The sequence below is a fragment of the Mchenga conophoros genome, linkage group LG3 (assembly GCF_057382185.1).
Source record: "Mchenga conophoros isolate Kocher_MC1m ecotype Shallow Benthic linkage group LG3, M_conophoros_male_GT1.1, whole genome shotgun sequence".
NCBI lineage: Eukaryota > Metazoa > Chordata > Actinopteri > Cichliformes > Cichlidae > Mchenga > Mchenga conophoros.
The window spans coordinates 65,479,480-65,503,603 of record NC_140528.1 but is presented as its reverse complement, the minus strand read 5'-3'; the positions used below and the strand labels follow the sequence as shown (position 1 = coordinate 65,503,603).

At 37.7% G+C, this 24,124-nt stretch overlaps 3 protein-coding genes across 5 annotated transcripts; all 3 read right to left on the bottom strand.

Moving 5' to 3' along the window:
* Positions 1 to 266: 266 nt before the first annotated feature.
* LOC146580149 (E3 ubiquitin-protein ligase RNF19B-like) lies at positions 267 to 6,271 on the bottom strand. The gene is made up of 8 exons (XM_085266747.1): positions 6,253 to 6,271; positions 5,222 to 5,260; positions 4,984 to 5,040; positions 4,609 to 4,689; positions 3,752 to 3,855; positions 3,480 to 3,568; positions 1,563 to 1,733; positions 267 to 1,410 (listed from the first exon to the last, which is right to left on the bottom strand). The coding sequence occupies exons 3-8, from the start codon at positions 5,016 to 5,018 to the stop codon at positions 961 to 963; spliced, it is 930 nt and encodes a 309-aa protein (XP_085122873.1). The 5' UTR covers positions 5,019 to 5,040; positions 5,222 to 5,260; positions 6,253 to 6,271; the 3' UTR covers positions 267 to 960.
* Positions 6,272 to 9,857: 3,586 nt separating this feature from the next.
* On the bottom strand, positions 9,858 to 22,671 carry LOC146580147 (putative E3 ubiquitin-protein ligase RNF144A-A). Of its 2 annotated transcripts, none has more exons than XM_085266764.1 (4): positions 22,065 to 22,671; positions 13,791 to 13,882; positions 12,463 to 12,636; positions 9,858 to 11,515 (listed from the first exon to the last, which is right to left on the bottom strand). In XM_085266764.1, the coding sequence occupies exons 1-4, from the start codon at positions 22,153 to 22,155 to the stop codon at positions 11,060 to 11,062; spliced, it is 813 nt and encodes a 270-aa protein (XP_085122890.1). In that variant the 5' UTR covers positions 22,156 to 22,671; the 3' UTR covers positions 9,858 to 11,059. The 2 variants fall into 2 exon arrangements, with proteins under 2 accessions (XP_085122890.1, XP_085122891.1); XM_085266765.1 differs by lacking the exon at positions 22,065 to 22,671 and adding an exon at positions 17,189 to 17,329.
* Positions 14,309 to 21,271, bottom strand: LOC146580148 (uncharacterized). Of its 2 annotated transcripts, XM_085266734.1 has the most exons (9): positions 21,204 to 21,271; positions 20,061 to 20,354; positions 19,605 to 19,768; positions 19,402 to 19,498; positions 18,893 to 19,234; positions 18,062 to 18,212; positions 17,490 to 17,599; positions 17,011 to 17,383; positions 14,309 to 16,887 (listed from the first exon to the last, which is right to left on the bottom strand). In XM_085266734.1, the coding sequence occupies exons 1-8, from the start codon at positions 21,240 to 21,242 to the stop codon at positions 17,054 to 17,056; spliced, it is 1,527 nt and encodes a 508-aa protein (XP_085122860.1). In that variant the 5' UTR covers positions 21,243 to 21,271; the 3' UTR covers positions 14,309 to 16,887; positions 17,011 to 17,053. The 2 variants fall into 2 exon arrangements, with proteins under 2 accessions (XP_085122860.1, XP_085122859.1); XM_085266733.1 differs by having other exon boundaries at positions 14,309 to 17,383.
* Positions 22,672 to 24,124: the final 1,453 nt, after the last annotated feature.

Below are 24,124 nucleotides of genomic sequence, written 5' to 3'. Positions count from 1 at the left end.
CAACAATAGCTGGCATCAGCTGTTGCACTAACCTGGAGGTTCATGACTACAGCAGGCTACACATCACCAACCTTTAAAAAATATTTATTGCACATGTTATATCTTAATTCAGATTCAGTTCAACTCAGTTTTATTTATATAATCACAACAACTGTCTTCAAGAAGCTTTATATTGCTAGGTAAAGACCATATAATAACACCAAAAACAGACAAAAACCCAACAATCTTAAGACAACCATAAGAACCACAAGACACAGACATTTAGTGTAATAGATTTATTTTATGCAATGTCAGAAACTGTATGTTTCACATATGAACATTACAAAGGATAACTGCAATTTAAAAAGCTTATACAAGGGTCTGGTGCTTTTCCTCATTCAGCTTTGCACTTTTTCATTTTCATACTGTTTCTCTCAGGCACTTAGCCCATCTTGTGAAAATCTTTTTGAGACTGTGAGGGCAATTAAAAACGTAGAAGTGCACTTTAGATGTTTTTTTGCCAAAGAATCTGAGGTTGACAATCCTGAGATTTACAGGATTTGTATAGTAATGAGATTTCATTTCCTGTGGATACCGTAAACACCTTAAAGCAAAAGAAGTATCAGATATCATGAGGCATCAGAAGAAGCAGCAGTGACAATCATATGTTGAGATGGTGTCTGTCAGACTCTTGGTCTTACAGCAACTTTAATCACCATAAAAATGTCAGATATCTGCAGACCCCACAGTATCAAGAAAATCAAAGCGATACAAACCCGTCCATCTTTTGCCTCAGCTAAAGAAAGGTTACCAAAAATATTGATGGTTAAAAACTGTATTCAAAGACAACTTGACCTCTAGAACTTTCTTTTTTAAGCAAGCTCATCCAAAGCTAGCCCAGTAGAGTCCATAAACGACAAGGAAGATAGAGAAACCAAAAGACGAAAGAACTCGAGTTACACATACACTTCATTCTGGTTTTCATGTTTTGCTCCACACAGGGATGGAGGTCTGCCTTGGCGCGACCCCACTGGGGCACATTCTGTATGGTGAACTGGAACATTCACGCTTTAGTTTCAGGCAGACAAAACAGAACTCAATTTTGCAGCGAGGACATTTGATATTTTTACAGTGTTTTCTGTTATGCTCCACCCTCAGGCCACATGTAGGACAGACTCTAATGGCAGGGCAGCTGGTGACGCCCTTTACGTCAGGCAGATCAATGGTTTTACATGTCTGCAGAAGTTGCAGGTCCTTGTTCTCACAGCCGTCGTTGTCGCAGCGTTCAGATCGAGGGCCTGAACCCTTCCATGGTTTCAGACACTGCCAGCAGAAGTAAAATTTCTTCTTCTGAACAGCTGTGCATACGACACACTTTACACACAGGTTGGACAGATCCATCCTCTCCACACTTGTTTTGCACTGTGGACACTGATGTGGAAATAAATGAAGGGACATTTTTAAGAGAAACCCAACCACAATATTAAAAAAAATATTGAGTCCACTGGATTTCACTGAAATCAAGAAGCTGTAAACATTAAAAAGGAAAAACAAATTAAAACATAAATAACTGGGTCACTTACTTCCTGAACCTCACAGTGGTCTGCAAGAGCCAGACGAGCCATGCTCTCTTCAAAGTGCTGCATTTCCTCCACAGTCAGATCAGCCAGTCTGCGCACCTCCTGGTACGACCACTCTTTATTACACTGCTTGGTTCCCTCCACTAAAGCCGGGCATCTGAATTTGTAATTCCCCTTTTAAAGAAAATACAATTAAAAAAAAAAGTTAATTTAATTAATTAGAGTGCCTCCTGGGTGAGGTGTTCTGGGCATGTCCGGGGCCCGGGACAGACCCAGGACACGCTGGAGAGATTATATCTCTCGGCTAGCTTGGGAACGCCTTGGTGTTCCCCCGGATAAGCTAGAGGAGGTGGCTGGGGAGAAGGAGGTCTGGGCTTCTCTGCTTAGGCTGCTGCCCCCGCGACCCTTCCCCCGGATAAAGTGTAAGAAGATGGATGGATAATTAATTAGAATTTGTTGTTTTTAAAACTCCTACTTTTATTTTTAATGCATCTTTATACCGTCATTCTTTTACGTTTTTATATAGTTGTTAAATCTGCAACATGTTTAGCTACACATATAAACAGTAAACCAAAACATTTCTGCAGATTATCTATTGTCACCCAATCATGTGATAACTTAAACAAAATCAGTGTATTTTATAAGTTCAATAATTTTACCTCTTTTTGCTACAAACACATAAAGCTGTTAAAATCAATCTGAAATGATTTTACCAAAAACTCCAAAGACTAAATTTTAGATGGAATTATATAATAACTATAATAACAGACCGGTATTTGTATCTGTATTTGTATTTGAGTAAAATTCAAAATAGGTGTAAAAACCCAGTTTTTTGCATTACACTTCTAATTAATGTTAGAATGTAATTATTCTTTAATTATATCCATTATAATAATTATGGATATGCAATATTAGTTGATGGTTTTCCATAAATCCAGCAATGAACATGTAACAAGGAACCTCATTGAAAAGAAAATAACATCCATTGCCTCATTCGTGGTTAAAACCAACAACTAGTAAAATACCACTGCGAACATTATGAACCCCACCACCACCTTGGACGGGTGGTGGTGAACAGACAGTGAAACTGGCTTGCAGGGACAGAACATGGCTGTAATTGTGGGGGGATTGGCAGACAGTACCAGGAATAAGATGCTTTAAGTGCATGTGATTATGCATAACAGATGTTGACAGATGTTTGATATCTCTGCCTCTGCTGATTTGACTTTTGCACACATTACATATCACTTTGGTTTCATCTGCAGCACTGAATGTAAAATGCTTCCACACAGAACTGGAACAAGATTTTTGGCTGGTGGAGGACCAAGAGATGGCTCAGCAGCAGCCACACTCTTTTCTATTGAGTTGACCAAATCCATGTGGGGAGTTTCAGCTACATTAATGAGGACAACGGGAAGCTCTGCTAAGGTTAACTGGCCTATAGCCTACATCTTGCTGTCTGCAAAAGACGAGTAACTTAAATGTAACAACTCCCACAAGTGCATACAATTCAACACAACTACACAAGCATTGTTTTAACCTTTTAAACCGAACTTTAACTTTACTCTGTCAACAGCCTATTGTCTAAATTACCGAGGGTACAAAAATTCTATTCAACAAAAATAGTGATGCAGTTCAGTCTTTTATCGCTCAGCTGAGTCTTCTCTGTTGCTGTGTGGAGCAGCCTGTGTCAGTCACCTTTCACACGTCACTCACTCATCCGGTCATGCACTGCAGTCTCATAAGGAAACTCAGCTTTTTAATATAAAGTTTTTCTTGTTCCTGAATACAAATATTTTTTAAAGTATTTGTTCGAAATAAGTATTCATAAAAAACACGATATTTGTTCCTTTCCGAATACGTATTCAGGTTCGGCTCCACCCCATCACATACACTATCTGCTACAAAGACATGACACACCTGATCCAGCAGGGTACGACACCATCGTGTCAGAGATTCAGGAGTGACAGCGTGGCCACAGGACATCTCTGCTCTGAGAGAGTCATCACCTGAGGAAGAAGTGGACAATAACAGATGTATCAGTTACACTACATATACTGGATTGCACCAAAATATAATAAACTCCGTGGTTCATGAAAAATTTAAAAAAGGAATAGGAGAAATTTTATAATGTGTGGTAATGACTGTTTTTGTGGGGCAACATGGTGGTGAAAAAGAAAAAAAAATCTTACACAGTGGATTCAGATCATCTGGCCTGTTGACGAACTTTAGGGTAGAATCTAGTGGATCGTATCGCTTCTCCACCTGCTCCGGTCCTGGAGCGCTCATTTGGGTTCTACGGAAAGAAAATCTGACACTACGAATACTGTCTGGTTTAGTCTTATGTTTAGTTTAGTTAGTTTAGTTTAGTCTAGTATATGGATTTCAAATCGCATCTGCCGTTATCACCTGTCACAAGAACCATGTCTTTTCCAGACTCGATACAATAAAAACGTTAAAAGGTATTAAAGATGTATTTAAAGTACTTATGAGCCATTACATTTCTTTCTCACAATCGCTATTCTAGTTCATGTTAAAGCTGTATGATGGGCTGAGTTTAAGGCCACACCAAACTCATTCAGCCACGCCTTTATGGAGCTTGCATTCTGCACTGGAATGTGCATGTACGAACATGTATTCATTTATGATCGCGGGCTGAATAATGTTGACTCATGTTAGAAAATGTCAGTTTTCATTGTTACACAAAGCTGCTACAAAATGTGTAAAAGGACGAAGGGGTCTGAAGCGACTGCATGCTCACAGTGTTGTGTGAGCTATCATGAGCCGTTTAAACAACATCCAGGGAATTTCCAGTTGGATGAAACTGAAAGCACCAAGTGCACTAAGTGCTTTCAGCTTTGATTGCCTATTATTTTTAAATTGAAAACACTTTTAAGAACAGTGATCACTCTATTAAAAATGACATACATAACCATATTAGGACTACCTTATGTCACAGGGTCTATAAGATGACACAGATTTAATTAGCAAAGGAGCAAAGACTGCAAATATCAAGAGTAGGTTTAAAAAGTGAAACGTAACATCTTACCCTGTTGGCACAGCTTGTGTCGTTTTAGTTTCTGGTACTTTCCTTCTTCTTTTACTTCCCAACTGGTATGGGAACAGCAACCTAAAAGTAAAAAGGATGAACTTAGTAAGTTATTGTTTAAACCTGTGGACAAAATGTGAACCATCACAGAAAATCTAACTAAGCTTCCTAAACGCACAGAAATATATAGAAACGTATATAGTGACAACTTATTGTCATCACATAGTCACAATTTATTTTTATTTTATTTTATTCTACCACAGGGAAACCTATCATCAGTGGCCATTATATATTATATATGTGTCTGTACCGAAGGAGTTACGAATTAAAAAATAAAATATACACCACTTAAAAACAAAGAGTGAGCTCACGTACCCGTTTAAATAAAGCTTCAATAAAGCTTCACACATGACTTCGACTGTACTTGGAGACCTAAAGGATGAAAAAGAACAGCAGACAGCATGCATGCAGTTTAATTTTAGCATGTACTCGACAGAAACAGTTTACACTAAAAACAACAACAAAACAAACTATAACACAAGTCTTATGAGTGTATAAAGCAAGATTTGAATACTTAACTGGTGTGCAAACAGGGACACTAACGCGTACTCACCGCTCCTCAGCAGGACCGCTAAGCGACGACTGTACTAACCTTGAGGAAGTGACATGACAGGAAGTCAGTCATCGCGCAGAGGAAATTTTTTTTTTCTTTCTTTTCCTTTTCTTTTTTTTTAATCACGCAGAGAAAATAAAAGCTCAGAATTATAGAAATTAAATGCACGCACACGCACACACACACACACACACAGCGAGACAGAGAGAATAAGAGAGAGAGTTTCTACTTTTTCTGCGTTAACAATTCACTTCACTGATATAAATAATTTAATAAATCTATTGCAAACACCCGCTTAAATGCTGCTTATAGATAAATGAATCAACACATACAACAGCATAATGCATAATGTAGTTCACTCTTCTATGGATGCTCCGTCAATGCTTACTTTTAATTCATTATCTCTTCTGCGAGCAAGAAATCTTAGTCTTCATCCTCTACAGCAGTGGTTCCCAAACTTTAGTAAACAATTAAGCAAATACAAGTAATCTGCAATAAATTACAGGTAGTAAGAAAATAAACTACTAACTCTTTTACTCTACGTCCACACCTACACAGGTATTTTTGAAAACGCAGCTGTTTCATCCACACGTAAACGGTGTTTTGAATCACCGAAAACTGAGATTTTTTTAAAACTCCTTTTTTGCGTTTATGTGTGGATGAGGAATACAGAGTTGGTCAGGCAATGTCAAAGGTATGTGCCTTTTTCACGCCACGCTGTGCACACGTTATTGTTTACATGAGATGAATTGCAGAAATGCAGATATACTGTTAATCTGACTGTCTGCAGTTTTACACGCTTACATATACACACGCAGTTAATGCATCAAGGTGTGATTATTTTACATGTAGTTGTTTTTTTCCTGTGTAATAATATTCAACATTGCTATCAATACATTTTTCAAAAAATGCCTCTCTGTGCAAAATAGGTTTAAAAACATAAACAACTGTGGGATACTGTTAGTCCGTGATTTAGACAGCCCAGCGCTGCTCCCAACGAAGGGAAAAGCAATTCTGCAGGGGTGACCTACCTTGGCACTTGTGCAGGTGAAACCAAAGGGAAGATCTGCTTCACCATATTTTCTAGTCTTTGGCTTAGAATGAAGTTGGTTTGGAAACATATTCAGCTATGCTTCATTTCCTGCTTTGCGTTTGTGTGGGCGCCCCGTGCTAGCAGTGTCCAAGCTTTTTGTTTCTTTTCCCCCCTAGGGGGCGGGCCCCTCACTTTGGAAAGGTCTGCTCTACAGCAAATTACAAGTACCCAGCTGGGATAATAAGCTGGCCAAAGGAGGAGATAGAAGCCACTAGCGTCAAGACAAGAAAGCTATATATATATATATATATATATATATATATATATATATATATATATATATATATATATATATATATACATACACATATACATATATATATATATATATATATATATATATATATATATACACACATACACATATATACATACATACGTATATATATACATACATACATATATATATATATACATACATACATACATACATACATACATACATACATACATATATATATATATACATACATATATATATATATACATACATATATACATATATATATATATACATACATATATATATATATATATATATATATATATATATATATATATATATATATATATATATATATATATACATACATACATACATACATACACACACACAGGGAGTGCAGAATTATTAGGCAAGTTGTATTTTTGAGGAATAATTTTATTATTGAACAACAACCATGTTCTCAATGAACCCAAAAAACTCATTAATATCAAAGCTGAATGTTTTTGGAAGTAGTTTTTAGTTTGTTTTTAGTTGTAGTTATTTTAGGGGGATATCTGTGTGTGCAGGTGACTATTACTGTGCATAATTATTAGGCAACTTAACAAAAAACAAATATATACCCATTTCAATTATTTATTTTTACCAGTCAAACCAATATAACATCTCCACATTCACAAATATACATTTCTGACATTCAAAAACAAAACAAAAACAAATCAGCGACCAATATAGCCACCTTTCTTTGCAAGGACACTCAAAAGCCTGCCATCCATGGATTCTGTCAGTGTTTTGATCTGTTCACCATCAACATTGCGTGCAGCAGCAACCACAGCCTCCCAGACACTGTTCAGAGAGGTGTACTGTTTTCCCTCCTTGTAAATCTCACATTTGATGATGGACCACAGGTTCTCAATGGGGTTCAGATCAGGTGAACAAGGAGGCCATGTCATTAGTTTTTCTTCTTTTATACCCTTTCTTGCCAGCCACGCTGTGGAGTACTTGGACGCGTGTGATGGAGCATTGTCCTGCATGGAAATCATGTTTTTCTTGAAGGATGCAGACTTCTTCCTGTACCACTGCTTGAAGGAGGTGTCTTCCAGAAACTGGCAGTAGGACTGGGACTTGAGCTTGACTCCATCCTCAACCCGAAACCAGTACTCCACCTCCACCTTGCTGGCGTCTGAGTCGGATTGGAGCTCTCTGCCCTTTACCAATCCAGCCACGGGCCCATCCATCTGGCCCATCAAGACTCACTCTCATTTCATCAGTCCATAAAACCTTAGAAAAACCAGTCTTGAGATATTTCTTGGCCCAGTCTTGACGTTTCAGCTTGTGTGTCTTGTTCAGTGGTGGTCGTCTTTCAGCCTTTCTTACCTTGGCCATGTCTCTGAGTATTGCACACCTTGTGCTTTTGGGCACTCCAGTGATGTTGCAGCTCTGAAATATGGCCAAACTGGTGGCAAGTGGCATCTTGGCAGCTGCACGCTTGACTTTTCTCAGTTCATGGGCAGTTATTTGGCACCTTGGTTTTTCCACACGCTTCTTGCGACCCTGTTGACTATTGTGAATGAAACGCTTGATTGTTCGATGATCACGCTTCAGAAGCTTTGCAATTTTGAGACTGCTGCATCCCTCTGCAAGATATCTCACTATTTTTGACTTTTCTGAGCCTGTCAAGTCCTTCTTTTGACCCATTTTGCCAAAGGAAAGGACGTTGCCTAATAATTATGCACACCTGATATAGGGTGTTGATGTCATTAGACCACACCCCTTCTCATTACAGAGATGCACATCACCTAATATGCTTAATTGGTAGTAGGCTTTCGAGCCTATACAGCTTTGAGTAAGACAACATGCATGAAGAGGATGATGTGGACAAAATACTCATTTGCCTAATAATTCTGCACTCCCTGTATATATATATATATGAAACCCCATCAAAATCCAGACCACATGTGAATAATCCAGTCAGAGCATAGGAACACAGTCTATGGCTGAGCACTGAGCTCTAGTCTCACCTGTTAGAGTGAGATAAACAAAGGCATGAAGCCAAATTGTACTTGTTAAATAGCTGGTCTGACTTTATTAAATATACTTTGAAAAAAAATTAATTAAATAATAATGAAAGCAGAGGGTAAAATATGAAGACTGAAAAAATATTGCTGTTAAGGCATCACTTACATGAACATTAATATGTAGCATCATATCTAAAACAGCAACCTCTGGTGACCAAACTGATGTTCATCCACAACCCCAGAGACCATGATGGAGGAGTCTAAAGTGGTGTGGATCCAGGTCGCAGTAACAATATAGCAGGTCTGACCTCTGACACATTGTGCTGCTAAACTCTGCACTGTGCTGCACAAATTTGCAAATGAAGAGATAAGCTGACCCCTGCCTTTTCAACTGAGTTGATTTAATCCCCCAAAACTGTTTAATTAAAAAAAAAAATTAAGTAAAATTACTTCATACTGTATGACTTAGCCTTTATCGGCATCCCTTTCCTCCTGTTTGAAGGTACAACACCAAAATAAATGGGAGTAAGTCTCTGGGAAGATCTCTCAAAAAGAGCAAAATATATCTGATTTATTCACAAATTTTTAAAGTTTGAAGTCTGTTTGTTTGTTTATTATGGAGGTAAAAACTTTGAATTAATTTAAATAAAACCTAATTGACAGAAGTTTTTTGTAGCAAAGAATCAAATCCATCAATAATGAAATTGATAGATGAACACAGATCAGCACCTCTTCAAAGTGTTACCTAATTTTGGCATTCATATTTCCATGGGAGGAGAAATGGGACCTAATGAAGATTCTTCAGGAGGAGACATAGACAAGGGTGATGAAGGGATGAGAAAGGATGCCATCAGAATCATTGAAGATCTATTTTAGGTTTAGTGGGGTGTTGTACCTGTTTAGGAGCTCTTAGTAACTGTATAATAACTTACAAAGAGTTTCCCTTGCTGTTACAACAACAGGCCTCCATTACTTTACATCTGCCCTCATTACTGCACAAGTTCACTCATTCAGCCAACTAATACTGCCATCTTCTGGTGAAAAAGAATATCGCTCTACGATGACATCAGGTAAGAGAAAATGGGTTTTGCATCAGTGACACAACATTGCCTTTGCAACAAAATTCAGAAAGAAATAGGGGGGATTACAGTCACAGTAAAACTCCTTCAGTGAAAACTCAGAAATTTATTTTATTGTTAAACTTAATATTAATAAACTTTTTATTAAGTTATGTTATCAAGTTAATGAATTATTAAATTATTAAACTTAAACAATTTACAATATGTAAACTAAACAGTTGGGCAGCCTTCTCTTCAAAGAAGAGAACTTTTATTTAAAAAAAATCTAAACTTATATTAAAATATTCAGGGCACCACAAGCCATTTACTCAGATTCCTGTGTGAGCAGCATTTTATTGGTAAGTCTGGTTCATGTTGTTCAACCACTGGCCAAAATAATGAAGTCACCATGTAGAAGATATTCTTTCAGCTTCTTTACTTTGCAAATTAAACAAAGACATGAAACCAAATTGTTTTTGTTGAATAGCTAAATGGTCTGCCTTCAAATTGTTTACATTAATAATAATAATGAAAGCAGAGGGTAAAATATGAGACCATTTAAAAAAAAATAAAAAAATAAAAAATCACAATTGTGACTTTATTGTACATTCTCTGGCTTTTGTGTGCCCTTTATATGAACTGTTTGAAACATGGACTTCATCAGCAGCTGACATTTGACTTATTTCTGCTCAGGTACTTATAAACACAAGCACAGCTAAAGCAACACAGTGAGCAATGTTGCTTTTAACAATAATAGCTTTCGGTTAAAACAATGCATGAAAACAAATCTAGTTCACTTTAAGAGTTCGAAAATCTCTAAATAAAACTTTAAAAACCATTTGGAAATAATCGCTCCTGCTGCAGCTGTCACACAGTGGGCAGGTTGCCAGTCGGAAGTAAAGGCATAAAAATAATTAATGGGACATCAGCATAATTCAAGACTTTGTGGATACATTCATAAAGAAGTTAGAAACGCTTCCTGTTAAAGGTGAGTGATGTAAAAGATACCTACTTATATCCTTCTTGTATTTTCAGATTACAGTGCTTCACATTTTATCTGAACAGCATGCGTCAGGTGTGTTAGAAGATCAAAGATTTCCCAAATTATGTAAAAAGGGTGGATATTATAGTTTTGTTTAAGTCCTTATCACATTTTTAGACTAGTCCAAGCTGAAGAAAGGGGAAGAAAATACACCAGGTCAAGTTCACCAATTACCAAAACAGCAGTGTAAACACTCGGAAGTAGAGTCAAGAAACCTTTCCCAGAAGCACATAGGCAGAGTATGTTATTTTATGATTCATTGGGCAACGCTAGGTAATATGCTGAGCTAAACTAAGCAAACAAGGTTCTGCTCCAGCTTTCTGTTTAGGTTTTACCAGAATGACAATTCAATTCTAAAGGAAAGTCTGGTATGAGAGAAGAGTACATAAAGTCTGTGTTGTCTGCTACTTTCTGCGCCACACGGGTATTGAAGTTTGTCTGGGAGCTACACCATCACTGCAGGGGATGAAGTAAGAACTTGTCCTCAAGCACACAGGAGTGAGTTTCAGACACACAAAGCAGAACTCTTTCTGACAGCGAGGACAGATGATGTTCTTGCAGCCTGTTTTGTCGTGCTCCACTATCTCACCACAGGTGGGACAGGCCCGGATGGAGGGACAGGCATTGACCCCCCGAACCTGAGGGAGAGCGGTAGTCTTGCAGTTCTTGAGAACTTCGAGTTCGTGGTTTACGCAGCCATCATTATCACAGCGGTCTGATCGTGGAGCGCTACCTTTCCACGGCCTCAAACACTGGCAGCAGAACTCATACGCTTTGTTGTTGTCTGCTGTACAGATTGTGCACCTCACACTCAGGTTAGTCAGGTCCTCTCTCTCCACAGAGGTCTTGCAACCAGGACACTGTTGTGAGAAAAATAAAAAGAATAGTTTACAATTTGAAAAGTAAAACATTTTGTGCTTTCCTCTGTATCTAGGATAAACTGTAGTCCCTTGGGCTGGAAAAGCCTGCATAAACCCAGCCCCACAAACTTTGCATGGAGAGTTGAGTTTAAAGGCTAGAAGGCCACACCCTGACAAGACAAGATCCTGACAAGATCTCCAAAGAGTGGTGCTCTCGGCCAAACGCACCATTCAATCAGAGCTTCCTGACCTTTTGTGCATCTACACCAAGCGGTGCAAGACCAAAGCCAGGAAGATTATGATGAACCTCTCCCATCCTAACAATGGACTCTTCTCACGGTTGAGGTCTGGGAAGCGCTTCCGCTCCCTTAAGGCCAAAACAGAGACAATGAATTCTTCCCCCCGCAACTCGGGCCCTGAACCAGGTGTAGAACTGGACTCTGCTACATCACATCACTACACACACTCTGTTTATTTCTTCTTATAATTTCTTTATTAAATTGTTATTTACATATTTTTTACTGTAAATTTCTAAATGTAAAATCTGTAAATTTTGTACATTTCTTTATTGTAGTTTAATGGTCGGACATTACACAGCATTTCACTACATGTCATTCTGTGTATAATTGAGCGTGTGACGAATAAAAATTGAATTTGAATTTGGAAAGGTGGGATCTCTCTGTGTAGAGTTTGCTTGTTTCCTTTTAGGTACTCCAGCTTCCCCTTACAAACCAAATTCGTGCTCATTCACCTATATTTGCATTTTCTTATTTCCATCGATATCTACTTTGTGGGATCTTCGACTTCCTGTGCATGTCACTTCTGGGAGTTTAAACATAAATTTTCAAGCAGGGAAGTTGAGTCGTCTTGCCCTGTGTCTTCCTGTCTTATGCCTGTTTGTTCATGATTGCTGAGTGGATTAGAAACACTCTCTATAGAAGACTTACTATTTTCAGCTCACAGTAGTCTCTGGCTGCCAGCTGGGCAATCTTCTCTTCAAAGTAGGCCATCTCTTCAACTGTCAGTGCTGCCAGCCTGCGCACCTCTGGATATGACCACACTACACCACACGTCTCGTAGGTGTCCTCATTTAAAGCAGGACACTTAAATTTGTACTGGCCCTGCAGGGACACAAAAGGTTTAATCACCCGTAATGGGGAAGACATAGAGTGAGAAACTTTTTTTTAAAAAAAAGTTTAAAATGAAACAAAACAAAGTATTGTCTGGCAACAAAGAGCTTCATCATACAAAGTCCTATCAAACCAGATCAGGATGACAGTTTTTAAAATTAAGGGTGGCATTTCCATTTGACGTGTTTTCTATTTTGCAATTGTGGCAGGTGAGACCTGAGTCTGGGAACCGCCCCTGGTGGGCGGAGCTGGACTTTGCTCCTTTCATAAGCTCAGGTGTGGGCAATTAGGTATTCCTCAGCAAACCTGAAGCTGCGAGTGCTTGGTCCAAGTTGGTGTTTTTAATTTCTTTCCATGAAAGCTTGATGCGGGTCCCCCTAAACTTCTGTCAGAACGGTGGGAAACATTGCGTTCCCGTGAGAACAGTGTAGTGGACTTCACCGCCACTGACCCACATTTATTAGGGTGTGACGCGAACTTGTGGACAGAGTACCGAGCTGCTGCTTTGCCAAGTGGATTTCTGGCTGCGGGCAAAGGACCCGACACATCAGAGTGTTTTAATTTGTTTCATACTGGTGTAATTCGACAGACTGTGACTGCTGCGGCTGTCGATTTTGTTTGTTTCTTGTTTTATTTTTCTGTTTCAGTAGGCACCACAGAGATTGGTTCTTTTAGTATTTAACCCCTATATACAAAAGTCGCAGATGGTGAAGGCGCTGCAGGGAAAACACATCCCTTTTTTTTGTCTCCCCGCTTTTGCATGCACGGCGGTGGGCCTGAGTGAAGACGGCACTGAAGATTTGCCTTTTTCTATAGTGTTTTGCCCACTTGGGGTCATGTGAGTTGCCGTCCCTTTTTAACCTGTGTACTATGTCGATTTGTTCTTAAACGGTTCCCCGCAGCGCTTGTCCTGTCTCACGGGCAATCATACAGTTTTATCGTTTTTAATAAGTTAAAGTTTTTAATTGTTTTTAGGTGCCGCTGTTACACTGTTACTTTTATTTTGTATTAAAATTAAACTATTTTTAACTGACTGTGCGCCTACGGCTCTGTCCTATTTTAAATAGGTACCTACCACGGGTCACACTGTAAACACTGACCAAAATTTGGAAAGAAAAAGAACAAAAATGAAGACAGAAAGAAACCTGATCCAGCAGACTGCGGCACCATCCGGTCAGAGATTCCGCTGTGACGGCATGACCGCAGGACATCTCTGCTACGAGACTGTCATCACCGGCTGCACAAAACAAAGAGAAAGCACAACGAGTTTTATATCAACGTCACATACAGTCTGTATTTGACCAATACACTCTTAGAAAGGATGTGTTAAAATTGACACATCATGTGTTAAATTTTAACACATGTGCTGCATCAGCTCAGGGACAACACATGATGTGTCAGTTTTAACACAATTAATGTGTCTGCTCCTTTAACACATCTTCTGTGTTAAAAAAAGTCAACACAAGGATGCGTTATTTTGACACAAAGATGTGTTAAAATGTGTGCATTTCATTTTTTTTAAAAAGGAGAAAAAAGATGGTATATATTATACATTTATTGAATTCCATTTGTTACTTAGCATATTATAAATTATTACAAACTGAATAAACAACAGTTTTCAGAATCTTTTCAATTAAAATGTATTAAATTCAATTTTAGCCAAAGCTATATTACAATTTTTACTTGACAAAATCAAACAAAATTAATATCTGTTAGTTAATTAATAACTTTCTAGATCACTAAAATGTCAAATATATATGTTCTCATATAATCATGTCCAGACAATACATGAATTAACTTTTTTTTAAAGGTAACAGTTGTCATCTTCAACAAATTGTCAACATTCAACAAATGTGCAGTTGCATGCAAACAGAAAAATATATTTACATTTTGGCAACTATAGCATCCAGGTTATACAATTTTGTACCTTGGGTTTAAATACAGCTTATTAGCATCAAAGCTTGTCACTATATATAAAGGCTGAAAATCAAAAATTTCAGCCAATGTAATCAGTTCATATTCGTCTGACCTTTCCACTGCATAGGCATAAAAATGGTCATCAAAGAAGCTGACTTTCAGAATCCTCACAAACACGAAGACGGACTCATTAACTGACTGTGGCAAGATATGAATGACTTCACCAAACAAAGGCTCTTCTCTAAAGTCTCTTCTTAATGTCAATACAGAACCAGTTCTATAAGTCTGGCCGTACACACCAATACTGTGTGACACAAAAACAGTACTAGTCAGAGAAAGGTCTTGTTCAAGGGTTAACCTCAAGTTGTCTAACAAGACATCTGCTTTTTTCAGTGACCCCACACTAACTAGATAGGCATTGGGCACATCCATTTTCTTAGCTAGATTATCACTATGCTTATAGTGATACATGTGTTGAACCTGATGTTTAAAAGCCAATGTTTTTGACACATTTTTGAAGTTACAAACTGAATGTGCTAGTCTTTTAAATGGATTGTGCTTGGATTCAAATCGCATACACCAAAGTTTAGACAGAGGTCCAAACAAAACCATCATTCTTGGATAATGTATCATAAAATGATGTTTCGGAATAAGATTTGTGGCATACAGCTGTTTGAAAAGAGTATGGTGCTCTATTATCAGTTCTTTTAAGAATACTGCAAGTCCCCTTGTAACGACTGGTGCAAAGATGATACTGCATATCTCTCTCAGTAAAATAAATAAATGCCAATGTTGACTTTTTCGGTCTACACAATCTCCCAACAAAAAGGGCAAGACCAGTAAAAGGCACCACATTTGAGATGCTGTCTGTTTTAATGCACTCTCACTGTTTCTCAAGTTCATTATAACACTTGGCTTGTTTTTAATGTCTCCATATCCATATTGAAAACTGGAAATCCTCTCATTTAGCTGTTCCAAAGTCAACAACTTCTCCTCATAAATGAAATGGCGAAGCATTAACTTAACCTCTAAAGGGGCTACACCTTCAAGTACATCATGCATGATATCAACACTTATGTTTTGTGTTACATGAAAATACTTAAGGTTATTCAGACAGGAGTCCTCTTTTACACCAGTTTTGCTTGGTTCGTTTAAGCTGACATGTTCCTGATAACTGTCTTTGGTGCGCAACTCAACTTTGTCTTCATCATATATCAACTGTGCATCTGCTTTGTCAATCATGCAAAACTGACAGAATTTGTTTGCAGAGAAACTTTCAAGGTAGCCACAAAGTGAATGAATTGCCAAATTATCTGCTGTTAACACACAAACTGTACCATATAGTTGATGGCTATGACCTTTTAAATCCACAATTAGACCAGAATTTTCAAGAAATCTCAAGTCATCAAGAAGTGGTTTCAAAATCTTGTCAAATCCATATACCTCCCTGTCAATTGAGTTAAACAAAAGACACAGGTGAATATTTGCAAGTGAGGAATTCCACTCTGGTGGCAAATTCTTCAAGGTAAAATACACAGCTCCTAGCTTATGTATTTTTGTCTTGGAACCTAAAGGATTTGTTGTTTCAAAGTCATCAAAGTAAAGTTGCATTTGAAGAGCATCAGGGTACATTTTAAACAATGGGTGTGAGGAAAAGTGAGAGCCATCACAGTAATCACGCATTTTGGCATCAGTGTTCTTCTTATTCTGAACAAAGAAGTCCTGAATGTCCTCATGTTGGAATACAAACTTGAGCGTTTCAATGACTGATACATACTGGCATGTATCTGCTGCCAAAACCTGTTTCATCTGACCATCTTTTCTTACAGTATCTGACCTGTGACCCAGAAAGATTTCCTGTGGTTTAACAAGGGAAAACTTCTCAGTGAAGTATTTGTTCATTTTATATTTCGTGTCTACATCTTCAAATATGTTTTTAGCACTTTCAAACTCCTTCATTAATGCTTGAACAGCCTCACTGTCTTGTGGTACATCCAAGCTACTCAACAAAGCAGCAGTTGACTGTTGCAAACAGTCTACAGTTTTCTCAAGCAACTCCTTTGTACAGTTTACACTTCTTGTAACATCTGTTAAAGTAATATTTGATGATGCATACATCTGTGCCATAAAAGAAGCAGCACATTCACCAAGATCAGTATAGTTTTTTAACTTTGATACTGCACCTGCTACATCACTGGGTATCTCCAAAACATCAGGAACTAGATCATCAGTTTCAACTGAACTGTTTGATGTCTCTCCTTGGTAAGAAGGTTGAACTGAGTCAGCATCCATTGAAGATGAAGTAGAATGAGATCTATGCAGGTGCTTTGAAAATGAATTTAAGTTATAATACGTCCTTGGGCAGCCATCTTGGCTACATATAATTTTCAAGTTTTGTCCATCTGTTAAGCAGTGTATTTGACGAAGATGCCAAATGAGGTTTCTCACCTCTGTGAACAGAGACTCTCTACATTTTGGACAGGTGAACATTTTACTTGCATGCTTTAATCTGTGCAATCAGCTCCAGTACTTTGGTTTTCCTTTGGGTGGACAGCGGCAGGTCATAGACAAACTCAAAGAAGGTGAAGACGGAGCCAAGCGGTGCTGGATAGGACAAGTTACATACCCAGTACAGTTTGAAAAGCTTATCCACAGCACACGTCAGGCCATCATTCAGAGGAATGGTTACTTTATCATTCTTAGCAACAATGATGTACTGCCTGGTTGCACTCTTTAGATCACCGATGCATATCAGCTGGGGTTGGTGTGTTGTGGATGATGCTTCAGGATCACTGCAAAGCGATGCAATACTTGTTCCAGGCTTGGAGATGGGGAAGATAAAGATAGATTTTTAGAGAAGTATTCAGTGAGGTGTTGACCAATGCTTTCCTCAGGTAAATACCATGAGAACTGTACTGAATACATACCAGTGCAAAATCAACCAAGTGCGTTATAGCTGATTTAAGGCTGCAACGACTGGCACCAACTGGTGGGAGCAGGTGTGTTAACACCACAAGGGCAGTGTAACAAACCTCATCTAGCAAAGAAAAGCAAGATGTAAAATTATTCAAAATACAGAAATGTGTTATTTAATGAATTATGAGATGTACATCAAAAATGACTTTTTCTTTTGTGAATAGATGAAATCAGAAATGCAGAGGCTTAATGCACCTCATTTGGCTTATATGTGCAGCTAATAAAGTCGCCCAAGGCCACATAATTTAAATTCTCCTTACAACCATCTCCATAGACCTCATTCTCCACCATCAGTAAACATAGACATATTTCAATTCATTTACCAAAGGGTGGCATCTAACAATTTCTTTGAAAAAGAACAACAAAATTTAAAAATATAACCCCTTCTTGTATAGTTTTTCTATTCAGCCTTTAACATCCACTTACTTGTCATCTAAAGACAGTAAACAGAACTATTAATTTGATCATCCTTTTTTTCTTACTTTCTAATAGTAAACGTGAGGCGGGGGGGATGGAAAAATACCTTCAGTCTTCTCTTCAAAATCCTTCAACAGAGAGGACATTCTTGTTTCCAGGGCAGCTACTGATTTGAGTTTCGGAATGATACTGGCTTCCCATTTTCGTAAAAAGAGGTCCACCTTTCCTCCTGTAAGCTTGCCAAACTCCAAGTCCAGCTAATGGAGAGAAAAAAAGTATTTAAGTTTAAAATTAAGCATTAAATACATGAAATTAAAAGTACATTCTGCCCATTTGGTAGCTGTATGGCTAAAATCAAACCTTACAGTATCACATTTCTGTTACCCACTTCCACATCAAGCTTACCTACACAGTGAAACATAACAATTTACTTGGAGTGGTATTTGAATACAAGTCTATTATTCCTTAATTTTAGCTATGATTTGGGTCCCATCAGACCCTGAGAAAAAAAATAGGACTTTTTAGCTGATGTTCAACTTTCTAGCAGCCAATTTCTTATTTTGTCTGCGGTTTGTCCTGTAGAGCTTTTTTGCTGAAAATAGGTGAAAGCAGAGTTCGTACAAATTTAGGTGATCCTTTTGTCGTTTTTTCACTTCCACGAGCAGCACCTTCTGCATTGTCATTTGATGTCCCTACTATTAGATAGTCATTTGGTGGCACGACTAAGATTTTGGATCATTTGAAACGTGATGCTCATTGTAATAAAAGCCCAGTGAATAAAGATCCAACTCTGAAATTATAAAACTTTCAAAATATTCACTAGGAGCTCATAAACATACCTCCAAATGTATCCACTCCTGTTACATACTTTGTATGCAATACACAACTGAGTGGAGAAGGAGTACATAAACCATTACCAGGGAACCAAGCAACTTACCAGACTTGGCATGTCCAAAAACCGTGGGTACTTTCTGAATATTTCAGCAGCAGTGGGGGAGTCCTTGCTAATCCAGGCTCTGCGACTGGTGTATGTTTCCTCCATGCCTGACATGATAGTTGGAAGGTTCTCAGCTGAGGGCCGCAATCTTTTGATCAGGGTGACCCACTCATCTGTGCTGCTGGTATTCCCATCCTCTTGCCTGAGCTTCTTGTCTTCACCACAGTCATTGGTCACTTTTCGCTTCTTATAACGTCTCTGCCCCTGGTCGAGATTCCGTCTAAGGTTGCGCAGTTTAGTCTCTAGGAATCCACAATGAGAGACTGGATCATAATAATGCTCCTGAGGAAGAAAGGACAGAGGTATATGGATAACAGCTGAGCAATTTTAACTGAGAAAAAAACCCGCTCTAATAAATAATGAGATAAAGGTTAAAAGATACACAGTAAGTGGGAACAAGTGCAAGTATGTAGTGGAATTTACATTATTAAAATGCTAAATTTACTTACAAATCCTTCCCCCTGTCCTGCCACTCGGACACTCAGGGATGGAAAAGTGGTGATGATGCTTTTTGCTACAGTCAACTTCTCTGCACTAAGAGGGTAACTGGAAAATAAAGGTAACCTTTTTTTTACTCCTGTGCACTTCAACATTTTTAAAGAAAACATTCATTGCAAAATTTTAACAAAGTGCAGTAAGGTGCTATACTTACTAACCACACCTCTCCACCAAATCCCCAATGCAAGTCTTCACAAGAAGCTTCCTCGATGGCACTGACAGGGTACCTGTAGTTTCATACTCCTTAAGAATCTGTGGGGCTTTCCTCTTGAGTAGTGACTTCAGGGGTTGACTTTGTTCTTCTGTGGTAATGGTAGACTGTGTAAAGGCAACACCAGACACTTTACCTCTCTGCAATAATCTTCAAAGTCATGACAGCAAATTTCCACAGAGCATAGAAGCATGAGTTTACTCAAAAAGCTGCAGCAGAAGAAGGCGGTTTCTTAATTACCGTGATTATAACGCAATGACTAAAAGAAATTCTGAATAATAATTAAATTGATTTTATCTTCTAGTTGCTACTTGGTGAATAAATCTGATCCTGACTAATAGTTAATAACTGTTAAAACACATTTTATGACTTAGGAAACTGAAGAAATGCAAAGTGTACCTGATTTTGTCTAATCTCCCCAAGAGAGGTTTCCATCGGTGGCCCTCTGGCTGACAGGAAGATATGGAATCTATCAAAGTCCTTAACGTCTACCTCATTGTCAACATCAATATATTCCATGAAATCAGTGTTATGCTTTAGCAACCTATCAAGCACGCAGCCCATGTGCTGAGCTTGGCTTTGACCTATGATGTCTTTGGCACTGCTGACATGAAGAATTTTTTTACAAATCTCTTTCTCATCTATAAAAGTGGTTACAAGGACTTTGACAGATTCTAAGTTGTCATATTCGTGCTGAAAAAAAAAGAAACACATGGCTAAAGTGCATGGTCAAGTTGCTGTTGTTTTTTTGTTTTTTAAATAACACTGACTATTACTTCCTCATAAGGTCTGCATAAAAAAGAAACTATATCAGAGCATGTTTCCAGCAAAAAGCCTTAAAAAAGAAAGACTTTAGTTAATCATACTAAATGCAAAAACTGCTTTAACTGCTTAAAAAATAATTATCTCTGTCAATGTGAGGTATATTTCATGTTAACCAGTGATAAGTAATTATAACAAATATTTATCACAACACTACTAAATGTAGTCTATTAAGTGTGATAACAGAAGACAGAGGGGCGACATCAAACTAAAGTTACTCAGTCTTAAATTCCTATTCTGTGCTAGCAAACGAATGGTCGCGGTGATAACTACATTTGCTATATTCAGAGCTAACAACAATATTGTCATTTTACACAACACTGCAAATGTTAGGTGCTGACTCTGGCGTTGCTCATAGACACCAGAATGCCTGTCGGAGCCGCTAGCCAACTACCACACTGGTTCTAAGAGCAATTTCTGAATACTCTAATACATAAATAAAGTAAATAGATAAATACATGAATAAAGTAATACATAAAAATACTACCAAAACACATTAACTCTAATGGAGTATGGCACGAAAGCCAAGAACTAATAATAAAATTAAGAGTAGGATATGTTAGCAAGACTGTTACATTAAAGTTAGCTAGGTATAGTTAAACAGTAATTAACTTAAACTCAAAACTCCTACATAACTCCAATATTTTATGTAAATTCACATTCTTCCAGAAACCCGGCATATTTTCAGTACATTAAGATAAACTGGTAAATGATACTTACTGTAAGGTCTGACAACATACTAGGCGACGTAACCTCCATCTTTGTCTCCTTTGTCTCAGTGGCGCGAAAGATAGCGCCCCCTTCCCGCCGCTGGTATGTCATGTTGCTGGGCAGATTTTGTTTCAATTTTCAGCATGTGTATTCTCAATTTCCTACTTTTGCTTCAATTGTATTCACATGTTGCGGTCAAAAATTAAGCCTGTTCTTTGTGGATACTTATGCTTGTAGTATAGCCATGGCCATTAATTGGTATGCCATACATATTGAGAAATAAAAAATTAATCCTCTTTCAGAATTTTAGTACACCATACACACCTTGGTCCACATTAAATTATAAAATGTTTTATTTGTTGAACGTAATGAGGAAAGGATTAAGGAAAACAAACAATAACTAAACATTTTATTTATTCAGTTAATATAGTTATAATACATTGTTAATCTACAATTTATTTCACTAAACACAGGGCTAGCATCAAATTACTGAGCTGCTAATTTTAGGTCCTGTTGTTAGATTCTGAAAATAACACACAAAATGTGTTAAACTGTGCAACACATCAAGTGTGTTGAGCGTTTTACACATTTTTTCAATGTTTACACATTGTCTTACACATGTTATGTTAAAATTCACACAAAATGTGTTAATAGTGTAACAACACATTTTTTGTGTCACTTTTTAACACATCTTTTCTAAGAGTGTAGGAAGAGTTACCAAAATACTGAGTATATGTGAGCATTTTCCTTACATAAGCTAACACCGGCATAACACGTGTATAAAACTGCTTTAGTTGGGTTAACTGGTAAAATAACAAGTATACAGACAACAGGTAAAACTGTGTATTTTAAACGTATTTTAGTTCTTACATAATGGATCCAGCTCATCCCTCCTGTTGACAAATGTCAGCGTCGTATCGTTGGGGTCGTAGCTCTTGTCATCCTGATCTTGTGTCGTCATTCTGGTTCAGACGAGGAGGTTTGCTCTCTGTCCACAAACTTGATCTTGGTTTAAACACTACAAATGAAATTAGCACCGAGGTTCTTGCTCTGTCTTCCTCTTTTAAAGCACCAAGATTCAGCAGCCCGTTTAACTTTCAGTTTCTCTACGGCACTTACAACAAGTCACATGGTGCAAGATAACAAGTTTGCATTCCCTTCTGATATATTCGCACTATGTGTACAGTTAATCCTCACAGCTTTAAGTAGCCTACCATAGAATATTAACTGTGCGTTGTGCGTTAGTGCGTTGGTTTAAAAAACAAACAAAAACCCCCAAAAACGATTAATGCCAACACTTGATAAACAAACGCTCCCTGGTCATACGACAGACAAAGGCGGAAGTCACCCCCTGATAATAAACATTTTAAACAGTTTTACGCAGACGGAGAAGCAGAGATACTACCTTCAAAACAATAATTAATAAATAAATAAAAATAATTAGAAGCTGAAGAATTCTGAGCGAAAGTGAAAGAATTTATCTGCTCTCTGACGTCAAACAGTTGTTCGCACTGACATATCAGTGACAGACTTTAGAAGCGCAACAAGTCGCACTTAAGGGCAAAATGGGAAAAATCTACCAGGTTGTCGTTCATGGACTAAGGGGGCAGAAGATGATGTTGGACCTGTGCAACACCGAGGAGCAGTTTAAGAGCATGACCGTGAAACAGCTCAAGGAAAAATTGGCGCAGAAGCTTCCGGAGACCGCAGGTAAGACAGCAGATAATAAAACAGTGTATGTATGCTTTTATGTTGCTGATTAATTCAAAGGCATATTTACTGTAATGAGAATATTTATATAAAGTTCTAATCCTAAAGTAAAACAGTCAGCAGCTTGAAGTGAAAGTAAGGAAGTGGCGATAATAAATAATAGAAACTGACTCCAGTCAATAGAAACTGACTGGAGTAAATAGTCAAGTAAATAGTGAAGTCCAAAATGAAAGTAAGCGAGCCCAAGAACAATTAGTGAAAACTCTACATCAGAATGCTCAAGTTCATGTAATTATTTGTAGATAGAGTTTCAAGGGCAAAAATGTTAAAGCACTTAGAGAAAAAATAAATAGAAATAAAGAGGGTTCTTTTCATGGACCATGAGGGGAAACAATATTTTCTTAAATCTTATATACATTGAATCAATATGATAAATCTAGTGTGTGTGTGTGTGCAGGAGAGGAGGCTCTGCGCCTGATATTCACAGATAAAATGCTGGATGGAGACGACACCCTTCTGTCTGAATATGGAATCCAGCACATGTCTGTCCTCCACATGGTGATGAAGGTTCCTGGAGGACTGAAAGCTTGACTAAGACCATCTCCACCTGTCCTACCACTACTGCTGCTACTTTCTGTAATGCTTCATAAAACCTCTTGACACTGTTTACATGCAATGTAAATGGTTCACTTAATATGCCGTTTTACTGTTTAATGACAATGATTGTTTAATTGATCATCCTTTATTCCAAATGCAACACAAGTCTGTGTTGTTCTATGAAATAAAATTTTTTTCCAGTTACTTTCTTTGTATTTTTGATTATTTTTAATTAGTATTTAATCTTTATTTAAATGTTTTTTTCAGTTACCACAATAGTCTCACAGTAGTTTAAACAGCCATAAAATACTTAAAGCTTCTGTATTCTTGCTTTGAGTATTTTAAGGAAATTGGCAATGACAAAGGACACTTTTTGATTTTCACGTTTCCTATTTTAGCTATAGGTACATACGGAAGAGGATTAGGGCCACTGGAAAAAAAAAAAAAGAATTCTGACTTTATTCTCAGAATTCTGACTTTTTTCTCAGAATTCTGACTTTTTTCTCAGAATTCTGACTTTATTCTCAGAATTCTGACTTTTTTCTCAGAATTCTGACTTTATTCTCAGAATTCTGAGATTAAAGTCAGAATTCTGACTTTAATCTCAGAATTCTGAGGTGGGC

Excerpts from the sequence above, each read along its gene's own strand:
- LOC146580149 (XM_085266747.1), bottom strand. The coding sequence starts at position 5,018 with ATGTGTGAAGCTTTATTGAAGCTTTATTTAAACGG. Across the intron at positions 3,569-3,751 it reads AGATGATCTGAATCCACTGT|GTGATGACTCTCTCAGAGCA; the intron begins GTAAGATTTTTT and ends CTTCTTCCTCAG. Across the intron at positions 1,734-3,479 it reads GTCGTACCCTGCTGGATCAG|GGGAATTACAAATTCAGATG; the intron begins GTGTGTCATGTC and ends TTTCTTTAAAAG.
- LOC146580148 (XM_085266733.1), bottom strand. The coding sequence starts at position 21,242 with ATGGAGGTTACGTCGCCTAGTATGTTGTCAGACCTTACA. Across the intron at positions 20,355-21,203 it reads GTATGTTGTCAGACCTTACA|CACGAATATGACAACTTAGA; the intron begins GTAAGTATCATT and ends TTTTTTTTTCAG. Across the intron at positions 18,213-18,892 it reads TTTTGGACATGCCAAGTCTG|CTGGACTTGGAGTTTGGCAA; the intron begins GTAAGTTGCTTG and ends TCTCTCCATTAG.
- LOC146580147 (XM_085266764.1), bottom strand. The coding sequence starts at position 22,155 with ATGACGACACAAGATCAGGATGACAAGAGCTACGACCCCAACGATACG. Across the intron at positions 13,883-22,064 it reads GGATGAGCTGGATCCATTAT|CCGGTGATGACAGTCTCGTA; the intron begins GTAAGAACTAAA and ends TGTTTTGTGCAG. Across the intron at positions 11,516-12,462 it reads ACTACTGTGAGCTGAAAATA|TGTCCTGGTTGCAAGACCTC; the intron begins GTAAGTCTTCTA and ends TTCTCACAACAG.